Here is a 25,930-nt window from a genome sequence, read left to right as displayed (position 1 = left end):
CAAATATAAAAGCAGTTGTCCGTGTCGGTGAAGTCCAGCTACACTTGTTAAGAGGTACGACCAGCAAGCTTTAGATGTGTGTGTGGGAGGCATGAACCACCAAAGCTTTCGGTCACACTTGGTCCTAATGTGCAGCAGTGGTTCCCGTGACTAGGAAGGGATAAACCGTGCATGTAATTGCATGTAAAAACACAGATTACACCTATTTGCGAGTAGGGGAGGCATGCACATCCATCAAATTTCTGGAAATATAACCTATGACCTATTTCAAGACAATTTACTGTAATTTACAGAGGAACCATTTCGGCATGTGTGTGTGAGGTGAGAAGAGGGGCGACATGGGTAGTGAAAAGACAGGTTACAACAGGCTGCTGGACAGTTACTCTGAAGGAAGACCACTATTCACCTTTAAGTAATTGTAGAGTAGGACAGCCATTAAAGGATGAATAGTGGTGATGCAGAGAGTAACATCTGAAATAACCCAAACACTGCTATACAGGCAAAGTCATCCCTGTCTTGCGATAAATTGCAGCACCTAGTTTCCATATATATGAATTTGCGTCTTTCTGGAGGCAGCTGTTCTGTGTGTGTGTGTGTGTGTGTGTGTGTGTGTGTGTTATTTTGTTGACAACAAAAGACAGCGAGAAACAGGTACAAGCAGCAAGAAGGAAGACAGAAAGAGATGTGTTTAAGTTACAGACTGTTCTACAGTCAGAGTGGTTGTATATGATGACTAGATAACCTGCTCCTGTTGTAATACTGAACCACTAAGTAACACAGTAAGACAGTGAGTCCAGTTAAACTGCTCTGCCCATCACCTCCCTCTGCGCTGCCATGGTCCTGTGGAATGGAGAAATCTAGACAAATAAAGGATCTTTGACATTTTGAATATTAGTTGGTTATTTTTCTTCAGCTGTTTTTCTAAAGGTTTCAACATTTTCTACATTTTCCTAGGCAGCAGAGTATTTTACTGAGTAGGGGGATCATCCCTCAACAAGGCCCCAGGTTCAAAGCATGTGTCCTGCTGAAGTGTCCTTTAGCAAGACACTGAATCCCCGCAATAGCTCCAGGGTTGCTGTCCTGACCACGCACCCTGTGATGCCAAAATGGTATAAAAGTTTCCTATACTTCTCGCTCACACAAAAAAGGAGAAAAGTGCATACATTTCCAATATAATATGGTAACATAAACCGGACTAAGGAGTCTTATTCAACCATAAACTGGGGGATGAATTCAAGCTACTTCTCAGCTGGAAAGATATGCTAACATTTGTACTTATTGAAAGCTTCAAAGACAGTATGGCCGTTGCTGAGAAGGCATGCCTGGGATGCTTTGAAGCAAACATTACAGAATAATGATAATGATGATAGCCATCGGTAGAGCGCCTGTCTTGAGTGATGTCTAGAACAAGCTGGTCCTCCTGGCATCGCAATGACCCCGAACCCAGCCAAGACGTGAGCTTATGGTCCAGCAATTGCACACAAGCAAAAAAAAAAAAAAAAAAGCCGCAATTACTGCAACAGTGAAAGAGCTCTTTCACTGAAGCATTTCACAGTTTGGGATCATGAAATTATCAACAAACAAAAGCCTAATAAACATCTACAGAATCTGGGATAAATGGACCTGCAATGTGGCCCCGTGGTAAAGGAACAAATACAGTGAGGCATATATTTTCGCCTACTGGGGTTACTTCTATTTTGTTATGATATTTTCCCCTCCACTATCAAGGGTTTTATTTCCGTATCACTGACTCCCCATAGTGGCGTCACAGGGTAGCTCTTCCCTCTGAGATTATTACAGAATCCATGAGTCTTATTATGTTTTTTTTAGACCACTTCCATTTTACCTCTCGCCTCAGAGTGTGACAGATTAAGTCGCTTTAAAGATACTTAAAGGTTGTTAAACTAAGATCAGTTCTCATATCAAACAGAGCATTACTGTGCGTGTCTGTGGCCGAGCCCAGATGTCAGCTGGTATGAAGACATCTGCCCTGCCAGAGGTCTGAAAGCCTTGGAAGCTCTTGATCCCAGAGGATACCACTTGTCTGCTGATGACAGGCTGGATGCTGTGAACATCAGGCACCAAGTGACTCAACCCCGTCGGGAATAGGCAGGACAAAGAGGTCTGAAGGACTTTAGTACAAAAAAAGAGGAAAAAAGAACAGCAAAACAAAAAAAATGGGTTCCAATTCACTGCAAGTTTCCATTCCATATCAGGTTCAATATATTCAAATGACAATGATAACTTATGAATTAATGGTAAGTTATAATGTGTAGATAAAGCCTCATTTTCACTGAGACAAGGTTCAGCACAGCCTAAAATACTTTTTTTTATTCCACCATAATGAATGCCATCACCTATTACAACATGTGCCATATGCGTGCGTTTGCATGTGTGTACTAACAAATTACACTCCTCTTAGTTAAAACAGCTGCGATCAGGCTAGCGGCTTGACAGAGTACAGTGACTTATACTTGGAGAAGTCTCCATCAATCATGTCAAATTATGTGACCTTTAAACAAACTAATCTATCATACAGTACGATAGTATCATGGTCTGTGAATGATAAAGTTGAGGCAAGTGACCTTTTCAAATAAATAGGAATGATAGTCTTTGATGGGTCTAGGACTGCCTCTAGGAGCCACTCCTTCCCCCACTACAGAGTTAAGGCACTGAGCAAAATGAAAAATAGTAATTATTGCCTTTTACATCACTGAGACACAATGCAATTGAAAAGCAAAACAGATGACAGCCTCAGAGAACTATTGAGAGTAGGGCACTAATTAGCCCCTTGAACGACGTAAACACAGACCAATTGCCATACACAAACATGGGCAAACCACATCAAAAGCCCTTTAATGGGACACCACCACATGCAATTGCGCAGGAATGCTCAGACCGCTGACAACTGTCTAAAGTCATTAAATGATGAGTGAATCTCTGAGAGAAGCGTGGCTTGATCCTCCTCTGTGGCTCCGGCTTATGTGTAAACAGGCGATAACATGACAAGAGTGAACGAACAGTGATTGACAGTTCTGAGAAGGCATGTGGACCGCAGCAGTAACTGAACTATAAAAGCAGCCTGTGTGAGCAGAGCGCTCTCCACTACAAAACCACCAAGGTTGTTGAGCTCAAGAATGTGACAGAGTTACAACAAGATGGTAGGAGCCAGACCACCAGAGAGTATTCTTCATAATGGGTGAACAACAGATCAGTCGTTCATTAGAGGTGATGTTATTGCTCTTGCTAGAATGAGCCACTTTGTACTCCGCCTGCAGCTACTGCCTTTTCCCTCAGGCCTTTTCACTCTCCTATTAGGGACGGGTATTAGGCACAGTGCTAATAAACTGATAAACTCTTGAGTTTATCAGTGCCTGTGTCGAACTCCCACCGTCGCAAGTGTTGCCCCAGGTCAGGCAGAATCACTCCCAGCGCCACACCCTTCGTCCAGCAGCCCATTCAGTGACAATCACAGGGCAATATAACCGCCACCGCGTTCACGGGCTAATAGCCTCCAATAGGGGGAGGACCAGGGCGTGGGGGTCCTCTGCATAGCTGTCCACCAGCAAGGGCCCCTGGGTGCCCATTGATGACAGCTATCATTCACAGTGGTGAACAATGCCGGCGGATGTCAATGCGTGGGATGGGAGGGGGGTAGTTGATGTTTGTACTGATATCAAAACAGCTGAGGGTCTAGACAGTGAACATACACTCTCCAGACTACTGCTAGTACTGATTAAAATTTGATTAAAAGACTCATTACCCTCAGAACAGAAGAGGAAGGAAGTCTGGCATCAAATACAATAAAAAGTGTTTATTTATTCTGGTCAAGAAGAGCTCAGAATAGCGCCACAAGGACACAGAAAGGGAGGGAACACAGAACAGCGAGGAAAGCAGGATTTGAAGTCTTGAACCTCAGGCTAACAGTCTCATTTTCACAAAGACTTAGGTTTCCAGCAGATTATTGAGATTTTTCTCTCATCTGCCAGGTAGTGTTGTCTCTCGAGGTGAGGGGTGAAGGATGAGGGGCACCATACCCCTCACCTCCGCACTCCATCCCACGATGCATCATTATGTGTCGGGGAAATATGCCACCACACTGCAGTGCTGCTGTGTAAAATCAAAGTCCGGATCTCAGTGACTGATGGGCTGCTATGTGGGGATCACAGAGGGCACGCTGCTTATCACACATAACACGCATACTGTACATGAAAGCACTCACATGCTCTCATTCAGGATATAAAGTCTTCCACTCTTCTGACAATGCAGATCAGACAGTGATCAGAGCATTACCAACAAAACCCACTCAGAGAACTGGTGGGTGTTTACACTGAATTTATGTAATTGTGTTTACATGTTCAATTTTATGTAGGTCTATGCTGTCTTTTTGCATGTACACACAGACAGCACACTTCATGTTCAACAGATGGCTTCAATCTTCCCAAAGACCTTGATTGGGCCCATAAGGAACAGCTTGGATTAGACACCCAATGGCCTCGAGCTGTGCTTGGCAGCACCTCACTGGGTATGTGCGTTCATGGATCCTCTGTCCTAATGATTAAGACTTTCATTCAAGTGTGAAGCAACTTGAAGGAAGCCAGGTCAGCTTAGCTACCACAGAGAGCTCTGATCGTACAGAGGACCTGTCAGTACTGAGCCTGTCCAAGCTTGATCATGAGTCCTATAATAGCCAGGAGAAAGTATATGTATCATGCTAGAGTTAAGCTACAACTGTCCCTCCAGAGACCTCTAAGGTAAGCATCTGCCTATGTGGAGTTGGCATGTTGGAGATGTGCAGGGAGATCCTGGATGCTGGCCAGAGAGCGCCAAGTCAGGTCAGACCATGACACATAAAGGGGACTCCTGTTGTTCACTGGTCCCCCCATAGATTTGAACTTGGCTTAAGCAACAATGTCTATCAGTTTGAGGTGTCTAGGAGGGCCCACGCTGAAGCAGAGATGGGTGATTCTGGTGAAAAGCGAACACTGGGAGGAATTTCCTGTCGTGTGGTGCTATCAGAAAAAACAACAACATCCTCCACTGTTTTACTTCAACAGCTCGACTTCCACAATGGGTTGCTGATAAAATTCCTGGGCTGCTGGTGAAGAAGCCAACTGCTGATGTGAGGAGATTCCCATTTACTCATAGGGAAATGCGATCACTCAAGTAGAGTTCAGTGGGGAGGCTTGGGGATTTGGCAGAAATGAATCAGAATCATTGGCTCGGGGGGAAAATAGCCAAAAAGATGTTTTTAATCAAATGGTAAACCGCTATCAGTTTCAATCTATTCATCATCTGTGAAGAGTTTTCATGATTCCTACTTTTAGCAATCTTCCACATTACTGTGTTCATTGACATTGGTGTGAAATGGACATTGGTAAAAATGCTGAGACTGCCTTCATGTAACTGTGCAGTTTCACATAAATTTCTGTAGACTATATATAATGACATCATTCCCTGAACAAAAGGAAAAGATATTAAGTTTTATACATACACTTTGATTTAATGACAAAATGGCTGGAAAGTGTCAGATAGATAATAAAAGAAAGGATGAAAGAAAAAGGTAGAGAAAGAGAGAAACAGAGAGAGACATGAAAGGAAGAGAGCAGAGATTATAAATGTGCAAAGGCTATGAGGATGAGGATGTTTCTACTCACCATACTGGCAGCTGGGGCCGTTGAACCCGGCAGGACAGTCACAAAGCTGGGTGGATCCCTCCCGACACTGGCCCCCGTTGAAGCACACACCGTAGCTGCATACCGCTGCGAGAGAAAGAGGAAAAAAGAGGTGAGTGAAGCAGAGACACCTGGCTGTTGCCACAAGATGTGAACATCTGCAGTGTCAAACACTGACCTCTTTCTATCACAGCCTTTTCATCGGCCTGTTAACTCCTGACTGAGAGGGACCTTGGTGCTTCTCCGTTCACACTAACCAATGTAAGACGGCTCTCCACCATTTGACTCCCTTTACAAAGAGGAGAGTGGGGACCAGGCTTTTGGCCAAGTGAAAGACATTTCTAATCTCAATGTTCAGGGGAAAATTAATGAGTCGTAATTGTTTTTGAGTGGCAGAAATAGCTTGTACTTCTATTGAGGGCAGTCTGTGAAAATGGCCTCTTTACCTAGTAAAGTGTGAGCATGTTACCTGAGAATGACCTCTATTGATTAATTGAACTTTTGATCATTGTCACAAATATGGATCATACAGATGTGCTGGGGTGAGTCGTGGGGTAAATCAGAGAGCTGCAGGGCGAGTGTGGCTCATCCATCTCTAGGGGCCAATGGCCTTATCTCCATAAATCCCCCAAGTCAAACTCCTCTCTCCTTAAGACACGTGAAATTCAAGGAATCCAGGACGTATAAACAGTGAGACCCACTAGGTAGCTCAGACATGTGAACATGTGAATCTACCTCAGAGGTGTAGAATCACATTCCATACACTCACACAACACTCACATTAATCATGACACTCTTTCGCCTCAAAGTGTGTGTGTGTGTGTGTGTGTGTGTGCGTGTGTGTGTGTATGTGTCCTCGAGCCTGCCTGCCTTCCCGCATGCTTGCCTGATGTGTGTGAGTCTAATATCCCCGTGGAGTAAAAGACAGCTGTTTAAGCCAGGCCTGTTGTTTGCATTCTGTTGAACAGAGTACAGTGCTTAGTGATGACGGGTCCAGAGGATTGATGTCTATCATTGCTCTTCCCTACTGGCAACATGTGGACACTGGGAGTGGAGAGGCAGGGTCAATCTAATCACGGGAGGAATTTAAATGCCAGTCCTTCCTCAGATGATTGTGGACAAGTTCTCTCAAAGCCAGATTAACAGAGTGTCTTCTGCCAGATATGCATTTTTCTGCTCATCTAATCCTATTGGAGACTGCATGACCAATCATCACTCCTGGCCCCGCTGGTTTTGATGCCATTCATGGGCCATATATGGTCATACTGTTGATATCAATGTGCCCAGCAAAGTTCAAACAGCAAGATCAGTGTCACTTTAGCTTATCCTCAGAAATGAATGGAACAATTGTAAATTTACTGTAAATACACATCTGAAGTAATGAAAAGATGCTTAGAGGTGTAAACACATAGGCTAAACTCAAATGTGTCTCCGGTCTGGCTTCAACTTTGTCACGTCAGCAGGGGGGAATAACATTCACCATTTCCAGACAAAGGAGATGGACATGAAGAAGTGGTCTCTAATCAGCGCAGAGGGGCCAGAGTAATTTCATCTATGTCTCTCAGCAGCTACAAAGGGCTCCCTGGAGACCGAAGCTCAGCCTAAACATCCGCTTGTCATCCCTCAGTCTGGCCCCATCTTCAGACACCTGCTCAACAGTTGGACCATCCAGTCTGCAACAAACACCCCCTACACACACTCATATCAAACACATAAGACTTTACAAACACACAACCCAAAATAGACATGAAGAATATCCCTCTTTGTCTCTCTCTCTCTCCCACACACATACACACAGAACACACACACACAAGGAACATCAGCAAAACAGCAAACATCAAACAGTGAGTCACAAAACGAACGCACATTGTCTAACACATCCATGTTACTGTGCTCAGCAGCTAATAGGCCAACATCTCTCCTGCCCAATTTCTGCGGCCGGTGAAATCCTACTCCAACAGGAAGAACAGCTCACCGCCACTAATCTGCCCATGATGACTCCCAGCTCCTCAGACTGTGTGGCTACAGTAGCTATAATACACTGCAGTACGTCAACATAATATAACTCTCCCTACTTCTGTGATTATCTAATGTGATGAAATTCTGATGTGCTGAGAGCAAATTTATGGCTCCATAGATGATAGATGAGGAGGAAAAAACATTGCTCGGAGGTCAGGTTTAATTGCACAATTTCAAAATTCTTCAGGACAATGATATTGCCACCAGCTGAGAGATCATCAGATGGGAGAGACACTCCTCCATTGTGGTGAAAAAATAGCTAAATCACCTGCAACAAAATAAGGGTCAGATGTCTCTCACAGTCACTTCAATGCAGCATGGTAAGTGGCAAACAAGGGGAATGTACATTCCCCCCTCTGAGATATGAGAGACACAGACTTGTTGGCAGCTAACCAGGGCATTTTTGGGCCGCCCCCATCCTGAGCCCCTTAGACTGCTTAATCTTCCCTGAAATAATTCCTTAATGTGGCATGCAGCGTGGCGTAAAACTCACTCTCATCTGTCGCTGTGATTGCCTCCACTCTATTACAAAGACACCTTTTCTGAGAGGATTAGCAGCTTCCACAAAAAGAAGAGGCAGAGAGAGCAGGGGTCAGCGACTCGCGCCGGACACTGAAAACCAATGAGCAGGTGGCACCCGTTCAGCTTCTGAAGGGACGACCACATCAAAACAGAGGCAGGCCTGTGTTTGCTTAGGCTCCGTCGATCTGTTTAACCCCCAGAGTGAGACCACATTTAGGGCAATTCGCAGACACAAAAGCCTACGCTCTGGACTCCGTTTGGTGCCATAATTGGTACGCGCAGAGCCTAGCTCTGTATTTTGAGGCAACAAATCATGTTTTGCTATGCAGAGGAATGTGTCATTTCAAAGGGTTTTTGTGAAAACCAGGGAACGCTGGGGGCAGCTGTGTCAGATGGTCTTCGACAGTTTTCTCTGAAAGACTCCAAATACCATTTGAGTAAGTCCCAGGAACAGTTTGACCAAGAACAATTATGCTTGGGAAAAAAATTCCTGGCATTTAACAGCCTGCATTTAGAATATCTGGAGCATTTGTTGTGCCCTAAATCATATGTCTAGGTATATATTACAGATTAATTTGAGAGGGAGATCCTCAGGAGGGACTTATTATTTCCATGTGGGAGGATGAGAAGATGAGGGTGAGTGCCTGGTAGCAGGGCCAGATAAATAAGACTTTCAGTCACATCACAGACAGAGAACTTTGTGGAGATAACCCTCCCTGACCTCACATGGGTGGTAGTTGGCCTACTTACATGATACACTTTCTCACTTTTCCTCTCAAATGTACCACAGACATGGATCAGACAAGATAATGATATGGATGTTTCTCAGACCAACTAGGAATGATTAAACCAAGCCTTATTGCCTGAAATATTTCAGTGTAACCTGCGGCAATATTTTGTTGCTATATTTATGGTTTACAGCGATGACCAAACAATCTCAATTACACCATGTCATGCCTGAGTTGGCCAGTTTTGGTCCATTTCTGTGTGTTTCTGGGTCTGTGTCTGTGTTTGTGTTGAGTTATGCACTGTGTAGTCCTCAGGACCACTGACATAGTCATTGCTGTGTCCCACTACACACACACAAAGACCACCCATGGACAGACAGTTGACCGTTTCCTCTATTCCGGCTACTGGGTCTAGCTACCTTCGCCAGCCTGGTCCCACCACAAAAGGGGGCCAGTTCCTATTCAGCAGTTAACGAGGACGACAAACTGGAGGAGCCATTGTCCCTGCTCCTCAGCCCCTGTCACAAAGCTTATTGTTGCCGTCAATCAACATAACTGCCCGCTTCCACTCCCGACTAGCCCCATCCATTCTCACCCAGCCAGTGGCTACTCGCTGAGGTAATTTTGCTCATTGACTGAGCGGCTCTCAAAACGCTTAAGAGGAGGAAGTCGCTCTGAATGCCACCGCCAAGTCAAGAGCTCTACACTTTCAAGAGACCCAGATAGTCATCAAGCCAATTGGAGTCTTTTCAAAACACACAAAAGTAGCGAATTTCAATCAGTCAACTCAGTTGCACTCTGGGGTTTTTCAATCAAACATTGCATTCTGCATGCACTTCCTTGGTCGCCTGCGGACTGACTTTCAGACAAAAAGGACCTTCCATTGAATCTTTAGTAAGGATTTGAATAGATGTGGCTCTAAGATCTCTGTAGAACATTTGCATTTCTAGTATCTAGCAGTATTGTACATACATTGTACAAGGACTGTGACTTTAAAAGGCCTTCAGTGTGACTCTCCTTCTTTGTGCATTCTTTGTCCATTCTAATCATGTTGTAAAATCTTTGAATCCCTGAACTTCGTAGAACTTGGAATCCATGCTATCGTGTCAGTGGAAAACTCCAAAAGCTTCATAATTAGATGATAGTAAACAGGAAGATATAGAAAATAAGGGGAGGGGTAAAAAATAGTGGAACAAGCTGTGACAATAACCAGATATTTGCAGTGATTTGGCATTCTTTCTCCAAATATGTGACTAATTATGCCAAGCAAAGAATGCTGGAGAGCACAACAATTGAGGCCAGAGACTCTGCAATATTGGATGAGGGGTCTACATCTGGACTGTACAACTGCAATGGGAGGATAGAGAGAGAGAGAAGAAACACAGGTGATCCAAAGGAGAGAGAGAGAGAGAGAGAGAGAGAGAGAGGGCTGGGAGGGGGGGGGGGGGGGTCGAGTCACTGCAGCCACTTCCCAGCCACCATGCAGGCTGTTTCTACAACTTGATTAGATACTCAATTCCGCTCAACTGCCTCACAATAACCACTGGTCATTAGCCTAATTAGCTTACATTGACATTTTATTAGGGAACACACACACTTGCGCGTACACACACACACAGAAAAAGGGAGAGAGAGAGAACGCGAGAGAGAAAGAGACCTCACAGGTGCCAGACACCAAATCGCTATCTCAACACAAAGCATTCCCATCTCCCTCTCTCTTTCGGGATTTCAGAGGATTTGCTAAAGCTGTACATTTTACCATGCCTCCTACAAAGCTGATTTTTTCCTTTTGGATGTTGTAGGCACTGTTGAAAACAGTCACACAGATTGAATTGTGCTGAATGAGGAACAGTGCAGATAGCACACAGCTAAGTGCGCAGGAGTGGGAGAGGGAGGATTGTAGTGTGAGCTTCCTTTTATCCTGGTTCAATGGCTCAGAGAAAAGGGTGATTAGTTTGTCCCATCTCAAAGTGCTGCCACGTCTTCAGTTACAGAGATAAAAGCCCTGCCTCACGTCGAAGAGAGCAGACATTGTCACGCGAAAAGAGAAACAAAACCCCTTCGACTTAAGTGAGGGGGGACACTGGGCAGCGCTGAGGAATGCCTCTTAAGACATTTCTTTATGTGTGTTTTAAAACAAACCAGGCTCGTTGCAGAGCAGACAGCCTAATGTTCCCCTGTATAATTTAATACTGTAACCTTCTCCCTAGAGACAAAGAGCGCTTTGAGGAGAGCAGAGATGCCATAATGAGACACTGATGAAAGGCACATCCAGGGGATCATCTCCCGCTCCCCATCCCAGCCACTTCTCATCAGCCGCCTATCCCAGAGAGAGTGCCTGTACTGGGGGTGTGAAGGCTGGGCTCTGAGCACATGGGGTGGCACCAGGCTGGGCATGGAGGATAGGGAAGTGGGAGCTTTCTTGTCAGGCTGCCGTGGGGACAGTGACGTCCAAGCTGTTTACAGGAGGGCTTTGCCAAGGGTGCTGTCTAAGGTATGCAGGCTATGCGATGTGGATCAGTGGCTGTAAAATCCCATCAAAGGGGGCTGCTTGGTCTCAGCGGTGTGGAGCTAAGCTTATCCACAAGGAGATGAGCTGCTGCAGCCCCAGTATGACCCATACAAGCTCTGCTCTGCTGTTACCTACAACTTTTCCATCCATGGACTCTTGGATTAGAACTACAGTGGGCAGATTCACGTTTATTTTGCTTTCTTCTTTTTGTGCTTATCAGTGGGTGGTCTCTCCTCTCTGAGTTGATAGTTATTGTTCTGGGGACGTAGACTGTGACTGGTTGGGATACTGGGGCTAGTCTGTATTCAGATCTGTAGTGCAAGCCTCTGACCTGCACTGCCATGTACTAGTAACACACCTCTGAATTGGATGAGTGGCATGACTATGTGGCTGAGAGCCAAGATTCAACCATGGGACCACAGCTAGACAGGGAATGTGGACATTTAGAACTCTGCTTTACACTGAGAAGTACCTGTCCAGCCAAGCAAAATCTGTCTGACTGCCAGGCAGGCCCATCTATCTTAGGGAAATACAGGAGCATTGCCGGGCCAAATGTGCCTGTGCCAAAAGTATAAAGGGGATTAACTCTAGTCAGGTCACTCAGCATTTAAACATGTCTCTGAGATCATAATTGTTTTTTTGCTGAATGTAGAACAAGACTTTGTAGACTTTACATTGTAAATCCGATTTCAGAACCAATTTCAACAGTTTTTTCCAACATTCAACACTGAAGAATTTTCACCTCGCATCCACATCTAAACTTTGTGGGACTGTTGTAACAACAGAAGTAGTACTGTGGACATGGCACTGACTGATAACAGCTGCTGAGAAATCTGTATGGGCGAAGCACCTCTTGACCTTTCCCTAAAAACCCTTCCATTCAGAGTTTTGTGCCCAGGGTGAGGTGATGTTTGATGTTTGCCCTGCCTCCTACCAGCCTATCAAGTATCACTTCCCCTCCTGTTGAGTCAGGCAAACTCCCACGACATATTGCCTTTAGACTTAATAAACATACTTGAAACTTAACCACATCCCCTCTCTCTTTTGCACAAAAATAGAATTACAATCACTGAAACACTTGGTGAATTTTTGGTGATTTTTTGATAAAGAAATTGAATATCAAGAGATAGAAAAATGGAAAAACATAAAAAATACTTACGATACAGACAACCAGCTTCTCCATTGAGTTGAGACCATCCAGGGCAACACTTGTACACAGTCTGATAATCCTGCCTGTACACTTGCCTGTATGCGGTGTAGTATGCCGTCCTGTTATCACGACAAACATGAAGTTAAAAACTTTCAATCAAGCCTTAGTTATGAAACATGACTAAAAAATACATGGACTGACAAACAACACAGAAGGGAAATTTTAGGATGTAGGATCTAATGGTAAGATAGTAGTGTTTGTGTGTGTGTGTGTGTGTGTGTGTAAGTGTGTGTGAGTGTCTGCACGTACGTGTGTGTTATGATTAGCTGAGTGAATAATTTTTCAGTGGGACATTTAAGTTCTAATGCTTGATGTGGCAGAATGGATTAGGAAAAAATCTGCTCAAACGACTCCTACCCTTTAAAGTCACATGCAGTATAATAACCGGCAAACATTTCCCCAGACTTTTAAGTCAGTGTGTTCCACCGTGCGAGACTGGCAGACTCTACTTCAGACTCCCATGTCTATCCCTCTACTTTGGGACCCCTCTCATTGCTCCACAGTCATTACGCGTCGTGGAAAAATGTTTTGTTTACGGCAAGTAATTGTGGCCTTGGCTGCCTTCAAAGCAGTCTTTGATTTTGTAACAAGGTAAATATACGGAGAAAGCGAGCGTGAGCAGCACAGTGAGAAACTCTCCTGAAACTGCAGTGAGTGACTCACAGAGACAGTCTGAGAAGCACTAGGACTCTCCCTCAAAGGTATGCAGGCTCCGGAGACGCCTGTGTGTTAAATAGCTGGTAACCCCACTGAAGTGGAGGGCTACACCTTGCACTTAACTGCATGAGAGGCTCAAAGCCCTTGATTACAGAACGAGAGAGAGAGAGAGATAAAGAGGAAAGGGGAGAAGTGGGGGCTGAGATCTCCTCCTGTCAGATATTGCTTAGAGATGTTAGGTGAAGGGTGATGCCCTCTCTGTTAGAGTTTCTTTGGGTAAATGACTTAAAACCTGTGGAAACAGATATAAGAACTGCACTATTCAAACCCAGTCACAGGAAAGCTTTACTCGAGCAACAACTTAATCAGCAGAGCACTGCATAGCCTCCAGGTGAGGATGGAAGTGTTTGTAAATGACAGAGCCGGAGGTGTTGACTCCAGAAAGGGTGAGAACATAGGTGAGGAGACAGATGGAGAGACAGACTACAAATGAGGTGCAGTACTCACCTCCTTTCATATCCCATGCACCAAGTCTGTCCCAGGCAGCCTTGCTTCCACACTTTGACCATGCGTGTGAAGGCCTGCACACATGGCTGCCTCTGGGCAACCAGCGTCACCTCCCTCTCCACACATACATTGGGCCTGGAACAAAACAGCGGTAAAAAATACTTAACTTGTCAAAATGTTCTGCAGTGTTTTACAGATGTACAGATTGCAAGCAGAGCAATTTATGAGGGTTGTGGGAAATGTTGGGAGTGAAGATAGATGGACAAAGATTTCGCGAGGCATTTTCTAGTCATCAGCGATGTAATGCCTGTGAGGGCATTACCTGTGTTGAAAATGTCAGGCTGGTTATGTTGCCTGGTTTTGGAATTTTTAAAGACTTAGGGGGAATTCCTCATACCTCACCCTTCAGAACGCTAAGCTGCAAAGCACAAGATACTACCTGCAGTTAAACCTAAGCCCAATATTCGTTTGAAATGTGTTACCTGAAAGGCTTTTAGGGGTGTGTGTGTGTGTGTGTGTGTGTGGGGGGGGGGGGGGGGGGGGGGGGATACTAGAGGGGTGGGGGGCATAAAAGTGGCAAGGAGTTTCTCTTTGCTTTTCAATTCCTAACTCCAACTGTAAAAAAGAAATTCCAAACCAGAAAAGATATATCAAAAAGTTTGTAAATATGAGAAGGAATCCATGGGAAACAAAAGCATATGAAATACAATCTCTGGAACTAATAAAACATTTTCCAACAACATTTTCAAGTAACAATTTCCCAGACAATACACATTAAAGATTTATCATTTTTTAACTGGATATTGTAGGACATGCGTGTTTTCAGGTGTGCATATGATATTCAATATCAGGAAGAGGAGCCAGGTATATTTTCACCCCAGGTACAATGAGGTAAACTTTCAGCTATGATGTTTTTTTCCCCCTGCACACAATAGTGCGTCTGGGTTAACAGGCAGCCTGAGGTGCTATTGATGTCTTCGCACCATTCCCTGCGTTGCACAGACGTCTCTAAAACAGTCTCAAAGTGCAACATGATCTTTCAAACATTTAGTCCTTTGGTAACTCTCCAAGGACTGAGAGTGCAGCAGGTCTTCACACCCTCTCATCATATGGAGTTTTTTTTGTCTAGCACAGGATCTGTAAGATAACCTACAGCTGCTGATGTAGTAAACAATAGCCATCTCCATCACATCAAGTTGTACGTAGACTTGCCAGAGAAAGACCCTGTATTACAGCAGAGCCACAAGGGATAAACTAAACTTCATTTTGAATTATTCAAACCCTTAATTTATTATTCTCAGGTTTAAAATACCTGTCACACTCACTGGCTCTTCACTCTCAGGGGTTTAACACAAACACCAACTGGCTGAGTTAGGAATGCAGCATCAGGGAGGTAATATATAATCATGTAAATTATAGTCATATCAAGGGAGCCAATAAAGATCATAATGAAAGCAGCACACAAGCAAATTGAATCCTCCAGCATCTACAAAATAGACCTGTCATCCTGCTGCTGCTTCATGCCTCTAAGAAATGTGGAAGAAAAACAGCCTTGAGACAAAGTGTTTCTTTAGATCCGTCTGTCCTATGACTTTGAGTTTGCGTCTGACTCTTTCACCACAAGTTTATGCATGCACAGGTAAACCACAGATCAGAGTTTGCTGCAGCTTTAAAGGAAATGTGACGCTGTAAAAAAACAAACAATTTTATTTAAAGTGAAGAGTAAATATCACCTTCAAAGCATAGGGACATTGTATAGTTAAGTAAAAAAAAGAATAAATAAATAACAGGATATAAAACAGGTTACTCACATATAAGGTTGAAGGTTGTTGGCAATGCCATAACGGGATGCGTGAGCCTCTTTAATAAATATAAGGAAAAATGAAAAAATAATACTATCCATTTTGTCGTCTTCTTGGAATACAATTTTTTTTTTTAAAATCACGAATTACTTGCGAACTCATTCATGGGTATAAAATCAACATGTTTACACAGGGGTTTTCCCAATAAATAACAACAACAAAAGAAAAATCCGAGCAGTCAACTTGAAGAAAGTTAAAAGGCGCGTACAGGATCTATTGCTTGGAAATGACCAACACCTTCCAAAAATGACACAGCCATTAGGCTACATGTAACGCGTCCCGTGCGCAGCCGGTGTGTGACACTGACCACACTGCAGCTCACCTACGCTCCTTCACTGCAGATGTTCAACTGACGCGCGTGCGAAACTTGTGGAAACTGAGTAGCCTACTTCTGCTTCCATTGACTTGGTAATGATGGCAGGGGTTGGGGGAGGATGCACAAGCACAGGGTGCCATCTATTCAGAGCTTGTGAAAGACAAAGACACACACACACACACACACACACACACTTCGCATTCGCCGTCTTCTCTCCCGTTTATAAAAGCGTCGAGCCAAGATGATGATCCAAGTTTCACCGCTTCTGGATTTCCTTGCTTAATTGATGAAAATGTTGAAATGAAAATGATGAAAATGAGTGTTTCGTATTCGCATCAGACATTCTCTGGGGGGAAATGCAGGATACTCACTTCTTAGGAATGAGATATTGTAGGTTAATGATATAAAAGCAACTTTGGTGAAATTATTGCTGATATTTTATTTCCTATTTATTTTAGAACTGATCCTCACAGAAAAACCCTAAAGAAAAGTCCCTATAATATTCCGATAGGGACATGTGTCAGTGGTAGGCTACTCAATAGTACGTTTACAGTGTATTTATAGTACTTTATTGTATTCTGTTTGTCTCCTATATACCAATAGGGACTTATAGTTTTAGTATGACATTTGTATAGTAACCTTCTACAATTTATCATAGGATTACTATAGTCTTGTTCATGGTTGACATGACCATCTAGGAAAATGGAGTGATATATTACCCCTTTGAGTTATAGAGGAAGGGCGGGGGGCTGCAGTGGTCACTCTGCAGGGCAGACAGCTGATGACGCGGTCAAAGGGTCAGACGATCAGGACTGAATTACTGCTGCTCTCCAAACAAAGCCTTCATTGCATGCATGTGTGTTCACGACCCAAAGCTTTCGCGGGTCATCGCTATAACCATGCTCCGTATAGTGTCGGGGAGAAATGTTGCTTTAGCTTAGGGGTTCCCAAGCATTTTCATATCAAATACCCACGAATACATAGTCTAGCCTACATATTAGACAATAGACAACTGCCTACACTGTAAGTATGATCAAACAACCATTCTCCCATGGCACTAACCTCTAATTAGTAGGCTAAAGAAATTCTTCATTCTTCAATTCTTCATTTTACTTCGGGGGCCCTGAATCCCGCGTCCAGGACCCCTACAGGTTCCCGGACCCCACTTTGACCTAGCTCACTCCGGGCTGACGAACGGTGATATAAGTATAAGTGGTGAAAACAGGTTCACCGTCAAAATATGACATGTTTTACCTGGAAGCTGTGTTTGTTTTGTTTTTTTGTCATAACACCCTGTTATAATCTGGAACAAGCTCTCTCTCTCTCTCTCTCTCTCTCACACACACACACACACGCACACACACACACACACACACACACACACGAAGGGTGTTATTTATGACTGTGGAAAAATTGGCTGTATGGTATGGAGTGAAAAGACAAAAGGAACGCACTGGTAACCAACTTTTCACTGGGCTACATGCCTGAGCTCATTACTGCGGCTCATACACCCTTTGTAAAAATTATGGTTTGCTGACACCTTGTGGTTAACATAAGACTTACACCAAGGGAATATGGCAAGTTCTCGTTGGGTGACACAACGAAAAGACCTAAAGAAATATTAACCAGTTGGCTAAAAGACAGGAACAGGAAACACTGATAGCAAACAGTAAACGAACTTTGCACTGCTTCAACAGCCTGTTTTGCTTAAAAAAAAGAAAGAAAAAAAAGCCCAGCAATCGAGCATCCAACGTACGTCCGGTTTAAAACTTGCCAAGTAACTTTATGACGCTCCCTATTACTTCCAGTGCGACCTTTAACCCCCGTCATCTTCCTGTAGCATGCAGCGAGCAATAATAACAGCAGGACTGTGCACACTCCGACAGAGTCACATTATCAAGGACGTGTTCACGCATTTACCCGCGTTTGTTGCCCGTCGAAACATGTCGTCTTCTCAGGCTAAACGGCCCATTTCCCTGCTGGGAACCATGGCGTTTGGGGGGCGAGCTGACGCCGACACGAGCCTGGAGATGGTGAAGTCGTTCCTGCAGCGGGGTCACACCGAGGTGGACACAGCCTTTATGTACATGGATGGACAGTCAGAGACAATCATAGGGGGCATGGATCTCCCTGCAACAGGTATCACTCACGTTCGTTCAAGGGAAGAGGGAGGGTGTAAACTCTTTGCTCATTTTAGGGTTAAACTGCCCCTCTTCTGGCGGGTGACCACCTGAAACCAGGTGCGTAGCTAGGAATTATGGGTCCTGGGCACAGTAGCTGACTCTGCCACCCCCCCACCCCCCCCTCCACTTTCCACTTGTCCACACACCACCAGTCCATCTCTGATACCTATGCCCACCAATCCACAACTTAAACACACCTACACACATGTATTTACTGATCAGTTATCGGACACATTCCCATTTGTAGTTATGGGTTTTGGGAACTACCCTTCAGTGCTAATCATCTGTCATAACCATACTTTCACTGGTAATCCCCTTTCAAAGTCTGTCTAGGGAGGACAGTTTGGTTTTAGTCTGCACAGGAAAAATTGTATTGCTAGTTGTTCTAGTTTGTCTCAGATAAACATAACAGTCGCTGTATTCGAGAACATTTTGTTTTACCTCCCATTTTAGCACGATTACATAAAAGATGGTTCCATGTGGATCCATACAGTATATTAGCATTTACCCAGTGTTGTCAGAATGATGTCAAAACTGCATAATAAAAACACTTCCTGGAACCAGATGGAGGCTGGACCAGACCTAGTTCACGTCCCCACCAACAGTCTTCAAGTTGGAAATCTTGCTCCCATCATCTTGGCTCTGGTTTGACTATTTTCAGATGTAGTAAAAAACTGAAACGGGGCGTCTGCATTCTGTGCAACAGCTCCAACAATAACTCAACAAACAAGCAAATATGAGGCTCAGTTTGCTGGGACAATCCTGCTAATAACTGCATTTGCTTTATACTTAATCTTTTTCAACTTCTGTATGGCAGTAAGCCTAGCCACCAAGGCCAACCCCTGGGATGGGAAGACACTGAAGCCAGAGAGTGTGCGCTCCCAGCTGGAAACCTCCCTCAAGAGGCTGCGTACGGACTCTGTGGACCTTTTCTATCTCCATGCCCCTGATCACCAAAACCCGATCCAGGATACCCTTAGAGCCTGCAATGAACTCCACAAAGAGGTACAGAGACCAGCAACTTACCTTATAGACACTACAAAATGATTTGACGATACTGTACTGAGCATGTTGAAATACGTGCGTGCTTGTGAAGTAAGATTTAATGTTAACATATGTTACTTTCAGGGGAAATTCAAGGAGTTTGGCTTATCAAACTATGCATCATGGGAAGTGGCTGAAATTGTGAGCATCTGCAGACACAACAACTGGATTGCTCCCACAGTGTATCAGGTATTCCCGCACAATTATGACATTCTTCAGCAATCAAACTGCCATTTTATTCGACTGGTTTTATTCACATTTTCAATCCATGCTTACTTCCATAAACCAATAATATCCATATAACATTATTTTGGGTGGAAACAAAAGGTGGCCATGCGTTTACTATCTGAGCTCCTAGACTTTGAAACTTCAGCCGGTTAAATCACTTCTTAAAACTCACTTTTATAGTCTTGCTTTAACATAATAATCTTTTCTCATTTGTTCTTGTCCTCCTATTATTTGCTGTCTTTTTTGCTTTCTTTCTTTCTTGCTTTGCTTACATTGCTCTTTACTTTTCACTTTTGATTTGATCTTTTTTTTTCGATTTTATTTACTTCTTTGCAGTGTGCTTTGTTCCTGCATTTTGACAAGTGCTATACAAATGATTATATTATTACTGTTTTACTTTTCAGTTCGGAACCATCCCATAATACCTAACCTAAACTGTAACCATTCACAGGGAATGTACAACGCCACTACAAGGCAGGTTGAGACAGAGTTGCTGCCATGTCTCAGATACTTCGGAATCAGATTCTATGCGTACAACCCACTAGCAGGTACTGTACTGTATATCTGACTCCTGCAGTCACAGTGTGAATACTTTAATTCCAAAATGAGATACTCACTATTGGAATAATGTGATACCTATTCTCGAAGAATAGTATTGAATTTATAAGTTATCTTAAGCTCTTTAATTGCAAAATATCAACGTTTTAGAGGATGTAATCATCTGTGTTTTTTAAATATTGACAAAGAACATCAGGTGACATTTTTTTCCTCCAAAATATAGCATGCAATCTATTTTTTTGACTGACAAAGTGTTGAAGAGTGAATCATAATCCTAATGAGTATAACCAAGATGACATTCTACATATAACATAAGCTGAGCTTTCTTCAGCTATACATTGTTCTATAATAGGATAATAATGTAACAGATGTCATGTCCTTGACACCTCTCCTGTTCTGCCAGGCGGTCTTCTGACAGGGAAATATCATTATGAAGACAAAGATGGTTCCCAGCCTGCAGGACGATTCTTTGGCAACAGCTGGGCCGGAGCGTACAGGGACAGGTGAAAGACCAACTGACTAATTTTGAATTTCTTTCAGAAGAAAGCAGTTTGTTTTATTATGTTGTTGCTGATGATGTTTTCAGTGTCTCTCTGCCTATGCACATTTATTTGTGCCAAAAAAAGAACAGAACAGAAAGTATGGTAATCCTATCTGGCCTCATGTTCTGTGGCAGATACTGGAAGCAGAGCCATTTCCAGGCAATAGATTTGGTTGTGAAGGCGTTGGACACGGCGTACGGCTCAGAGAAACCCACTATGACTTCTGCTGCCATACGCTGGATGTACCACCACTCCCAGCTCAAGGTAACTCTGCTGTGCATGTATTCATGCAGTAGTATGAACACTGAGATTATACTGTATAACTATTTGCTATGGGGATTTATAAAAGTGAGATTAGAGTCTGAAAAAACTAGGCATCTCACTCTGCGTTTTAATGCATTTACTCAATGTAGATGATGTCACTGGACTTGAAATAAAACAAGATTCACTCTGCCCTTTTTGTCCAAGGTGCCCTTTTCAGATTGAAAGACTGAGATAGAATTTCCAAAGTGCATTTCTAACACTGAAAACATGAGGAGCTGTAAGCTAAAAGGGGCATATGACTAGTCTGAAGGCACTTTATACTGCAGTATTTCCACTGTTTGCATTCAACCCTGTAATGTTTGCTTACAGTAGCGCATGCCTTACTTCTCTTCAGGAGCTTCCACTGGTCAGCAGTGAGCATTTAAGGCAAATGTTTTCATCCTCTCCATGAAATGCTGACATGCTTGCCTTATTCTCTTATCCAGCGTGTTAGTTATGAGATGCAACTATTAGGGCTGCCTAACACAATTTTAAACCCAGGCCTAATCACTCCAGTTATTCTCAAACTGCACTCTTCACTTTCAGCTTCCTAGAGCAGTTTAGTCTGAAATTCTTAATGGTCTTTGGACCCCAAAGAATTGTGAATAGACTCATTGATATAATAGTGCAATAGGCGAAATTGTTGTATAATTCATAAATATTAATACTGATTGAATGAGTGCTTAAATGAGTATGCACATGCACCACTGTACAAAACTCACTAGACATTATTTTTTAAAAGCAAATACTCAAAAGTTTCTTCCTGGGGGAAGCATGGCAACAGCAAGTGACACATTAGATTTTCACCCCTGCCCGTATCAGTCTGCACACCACTGTCACCTCACATCAGTGTTTGCATTTCCATAATTTTAATTGGCTATGATTTGACCATGTTGATGTTTATGACTCATTCATCATCTGTCTGTGAGCATTAGTGACCACATTTATGTTGGCACATCTTAATTGGATGTGATTTTGAAAATATTGTAGGTTATTTGGTCAGTTATCAGCTAAATTGGTAATAATTGCTAAATAATGCAGTCAGAGGCTGTCTCGTTGCTTGGCAGGGAAAATATTGTGCAGTCAGGCTACCATGTCTTAACTTTGTGTGTAATGCATCTCCAAGACCATGTTGTGGTTTGACAACATCCCTTTCTCTTTGACCATTGCAGGGTGATGTAGGAGATGGAGTCATCATTGGCATGTCTAGCATGGAGCAGCTTCAGCAAAACATGTCTGCTGCAGAGGAAGATCCTCTGGACGAGAGAGTGGTGGAGGCCTTCAAACAGGCCTGGGACCTCGTGGCCCACGAGTGTCCAAACTACTTCCGCTGAAGACCCCGTCTCCCTATTTGTCACTATAGAGCCAAAATCTCCATGATGTTCCAATCAAATATCATGACAGTACATCTATATAAATTGCCTTCTACCAAATAAGATTTTCCATAATGTTTCTAAGAGTTTGTTAATAAAGAGTGAGACAAGTTTATTTTACAAATCCCACTTGAAACAATGTCATTTTCTGATCAATGGAACAATTGTAGACCTATATGTTTTAATGGCTAACAGCACTTAATTGTTAATGTTCAATTGACATATTTAGATGATGTGTTTTCAGGGAAAAACCTAACCTTTTCTGGAGGCTGTGTCTTCATCTTAAATAAACTGCTAAACAATGACAGTCAAATGTTTATCACATCAATGAAAAGCAGTATTTTTCACAAACTGATAGTATTAACCATATCTGGTTCTTATTTGTGTTGGCTGAATGGTAAAGAATTCACATACAGTAAAAAAAAAAACTCCTGAATGGGACATGAAGGGGCATCAACATGATACATGTATAGGATCATTAAGTCTGTTCTCTCCACAAATTGGTGCTCACTGATCAACAATCCAGTCCAAATATAAAATTCCCAAGGACAGAAGTCCAGTGAATGCTTTTGGGTGAAAAATGGACAAAGAGTAGAGAGACCGCAACAGATTCCAGGGACAGTAGTGGCAGTCAGGATGTTTGGTTTCAATGTCCCTCTGTTATTGAAGGCTGGCAAAAAAGATGACTTAAAAACAGGTGTGTAGAAACTCGCCTTTGCAACAGTTTCATTCTGCATCATCTTCCTCCTCATCGTCATCCTCCTGCATCGATTCCTCCCCAGCAAAGTTGTCAAACTCGCCTGTTTGTGAATTCCACATGCACTTGATCTGCACTTTGAATTCCGCCATCTCAATACCAAAGAGTTTCTATGGACAAAAGAAAGCAAGTCTGAGCAGTCAGCACCCTACAGCACAAATATTTCACCGTTTTATTTTTCTCAAGTCAAAGTGGGTCGGTCAAGAACTCACCAGAATACGAGCCTGCTCAGGCGTTAGCGTGTCCCCCTCCTTGCACACATCATGGTCTTTTAGTAACGTCACCACTCCTAGGATATACAAAACAATTGATGAAAATGTGACCGTCATGTATCATGCTTCACAGTCAAATGGCATGAAAAGAGAGAGTGTGATAAAGGTAATTTTTCAGGTTAGAAAGCAGTCAATCATAACATGTTTAATCGTACCCTTCTTGAGTGCAGTGGGAAGTCCTAATTGCCTCAGCTGGGGCTCCATGGAGTGAGTAAACTGCTCCAGGGGTCCTTCATCCAGTGTGACGTCCATCTGTGCCTGGTTGCCTGCCCGCGCATAATCCATCTCTTTGAAATGACTGAAGTACCTATGGATAGAAGATCATTTGGAGACTGGATCAATAACACAGAGCATCACACATACAGTGTATTCACTGACTAATAGTGCATATATCTCTCTTAACAGCCATAGGAGAAAGTATGAAGTGAAAGCGTACTTACTCTTGTACCTCATCCTTTGTTTTATTTGTGAACAACACACCCACTTCTCCTCGCAGATACTTGCTGACCTACACATTAAAAGGCACATTAAGATGAAGTCTTTGCAACAGACTATGGTAGTTACAATGTGAGTCACTGGCTCAGCACCACACCTGAGGTCTTGCCTACCTTGTGCAAATTATCTTTGTATTCGTCTGTTTGTCCTTTACCTAGGGCAACAACCATGACTTTGTTTTTGCCAAAGAAGAACCTGTGGAAGAGAGGACAGTCCAGAACCGTTATGCCATCCAACTAACTAGATTCATGGACAAATAAATCAGTCAAATCACCAGGCTGCTCGTCTTCCCATTACCTGCTGTGTTTCCATGCTGTCCTGATGTCTTTCAGTTTGTTATTCCTCATGTTGGCCACAGAAAATATAAACAAATTCGTGTAGATGTCCACACATTTCCGCAGCTGAAAAAGGTAGGAAGGGAATTTTGTTAGATTACGCCTGTAAGTAGCATTTGCTAGCTAATGTTATGTCCTCATTGACAGCAGACAAGGGCAGAAAACACTTACCTCCTCAATTAAGCCCTGCTTTGCTTCCAGCCCCTTCTTGACTGTTTTCGTTAACGAAACTGACGGACAGATCATGAAAAAACATTTGTCAGTTACTAGCCAGCAGCACAGTGAGCATCCCTTAATGCATTGCTATTTCCCCAGCATGTTAAGCTAACGTTAGCTTGCCACCTCAATTTAAGTTAGTTTTCAGTTTTCGAGGACAGTTCTCACAAATAAGCGACAAGTCAATACGTTTAATCACTTAACATGTTCAAATATTGTGCAATTTTAACGTATTTGCCTACTTTTCTTATCCCTCTTTGACTTCGGCATGGTTCTCTCTCACGTTGTCGGGAAGACAGACAGACGCACACGTGAAGTGAAAGGACCCCAAATGTTTCTGTTCGGTGAAGCTGACCGTGCCGTGCCTGAACAAATTGTAACGCCACTGAGAAATGCTAATGTATGAATTAGATCAATACAAGAAGAGTGTTGCTTCGGTGCTATTTTCTAAATAAAATTCATTAAAGATCGGGTAAATTAATTTAAAATGTAGTTATTGTCAGTGTGTAAATATAATCTCTCCGTTATTATCTGCGCACAAAGGGCCTATACAATCAAAGTGCTAAAATGATGATTAACCAACACTATTGGCCTTCGTCGGACAAGCACTCACTCGGGAGTGATCCAACACATCATAAATTAGATCATATTAATGTATTTCAATTATTTTAGTGGATAACACTTTTGTATCTACAAGAACATGAAAAACAATTCATTGTCCATCATGAAGTAGAAGGTTAGACACTGTTAATCACTGTACAGGCTACTGAACTATTTTGAAAAGGCCAAATCATCAAGCAGAACAACAATCAAGACACTGACAGCTCTAGGGGAAAGGTGGGAGATTATGAACTGTTGTCCATGTGTGTGCTGGGTCACAGGGTTTCAGGGAATAGCCCTCCCTCCTCCATTTTTACATCTATGTGTAGAATGACAGGGCGCGGTGTAAATTCACTGTGCAGCAGTGAATCACTCTCAAGGGAGAGGATATTTAATACATAGCTAGTTAACCATTAAGTTTGAGAGCTATTTCATTTGCCCTGGTGCACACGGGGGTTGATAGCAATGCTTTACAAAAAATAACTATAATCATTTTATAATAGATTCTAAAAACTATAAGTCCCTATATAATAGTGATGCCATGGGACATAAAGCCATTATAAACTCACTATTGATCATCATAGACACACTGTGTTTTTTTCCTGGTGTGTTTAAAGGCAAGATATTTTTCATTAAAGGGCGTCAAAAGTCATATAGACACACTAAGTCCTTCTAGAAATATTAGTGATATTTCGTTATAGGGATGGCACATTTTTTTATTTTGAGAAACCACTCAGCCATAAAAATATATAATATGTCATGAGCTTGTAATTACAAGGTTCTATCTGGGTGGGGTGCAGTTCTGAGATATTGAGCATCAGAGATTTGACATATCATGCTGGCAAAAATGTACTTTCTAAACATTTAACCCCAAACGGTTCTTTAAAAAAAATAACACTGCACAAGCATAAATTAGCCTAACATTCAAAGACAAAGATGTATAGCCTAACTCAGTTTTGATTTTTTTTTTTAAAGAAAAAAATATCAGATAGAACCTTAATTCCAAACTCACTGTA

At 42.8% G+C, this 25,930-nt stretch overlaps 3 protein-coding genes across 3 annotated transcripts in view; 1 reads left to right on the top strand and 2 right to left on the bottom strand.

Annotated features, from left to right (window-relative positions):
* megf6b (multiple EGF-like-domains 6b) overlaps positions 1-15,733 on the bottom strand; it is a 51,555-nt gene extending 35,822 nt beyond the window's left edge. The window contains exons 1-4 of the mRNA XM_071895215.2: positions 15,642-15,733; positions 13,831-13,965; positions 12,616-12,725; positions 5,658-5,762 (exon numbers count right to left, since the gene is read on the bottom strand). Of these exons, the coding sequence (XP_071751316.2) occupies positions 5,658-5,762; positions 12,616-12,725; positions 13,831-13,965; positions 15,642-15,733 (442 nt within the window). The remainder of the gene's footprint in view (positions 1-5,657; positions 5,763-12,615; positions 12,726-13,830; positions 13,966-15,641) is intronic.
* Positions 15,734-17,732: 1,999 nt separating this feature from the next.
* Positions 17,733-22,364, top strand: akr7a3 (aldo-keto reductase family 7, member A3 (aflatoxin aldehyde reductase)). Its single transcript, XM_071895178.2, has 7 exons — positions 17,733-18,147; positions 19,009-19,196; positions 19,320-19,424; positions 19,915-20,011; positions 20,425-20,524; positions 20,698-20,827; positions 22,039-22,364. Exons 1-7 carry the CDS (start codon positions 17,850-17,852, stop codon positions 22,198-22,200), a joined length of 1,080 nt encoding a protein of 359 aa, XP_071751279.2. The 5' UTR covers positions 17,733-17,849; the 3' UTR covers positions 22,201-22,364.
* mrto4 (MRT4 homolog, ribosome maturation factor) lies at positions 22,350-24,631 on the bottom strand. The gene is made up of 8 exons (XM_071895180.2): positions 24,557-24,631; positions 24,270-24,328; positions 24,061-24,164; positions 23,877-23,958; positions 23,709-23,776; positions 23,424-23,575; positions 23,209-23,285; positions 22,350-23,106 (listed from the first exon to the last, which is right to left on the bottom strand). The coding sequence occupies exons 1-8, from the start codon at positions 24,582-24,584 to the stop codon at positions 22,966-22,968; spliced, it is 711 nt and encodes a 236-aa protein (XP_071751281.1). The 5' UTR covers positions 24,585-24,631; the 3' UTR covers positions 22,350-22,965.
* Positions 24,632-25,930: the final 1,299 nt, after the last annotated feature.

The sequence above is a fragment of the Centroberyx gerrardi genome, chromosome 5 (genome assembly GCF_048128805.1).
Source record: "Centroberyx gerrardi isolate f3 chromosome 5, fCenGer3.hap1.cur.20231027, whole genome shotgun sequence".
Taxonomy (NCBI): Eukaryota; Metazoa; Chordata; class Actinopteri; order Beryciformes; family Berycidae; genus Centroberyx; species Centroberyx gerrardi.
This window is presented reverse-complemented; position numbering and strand designations above follow the sequence as displayed.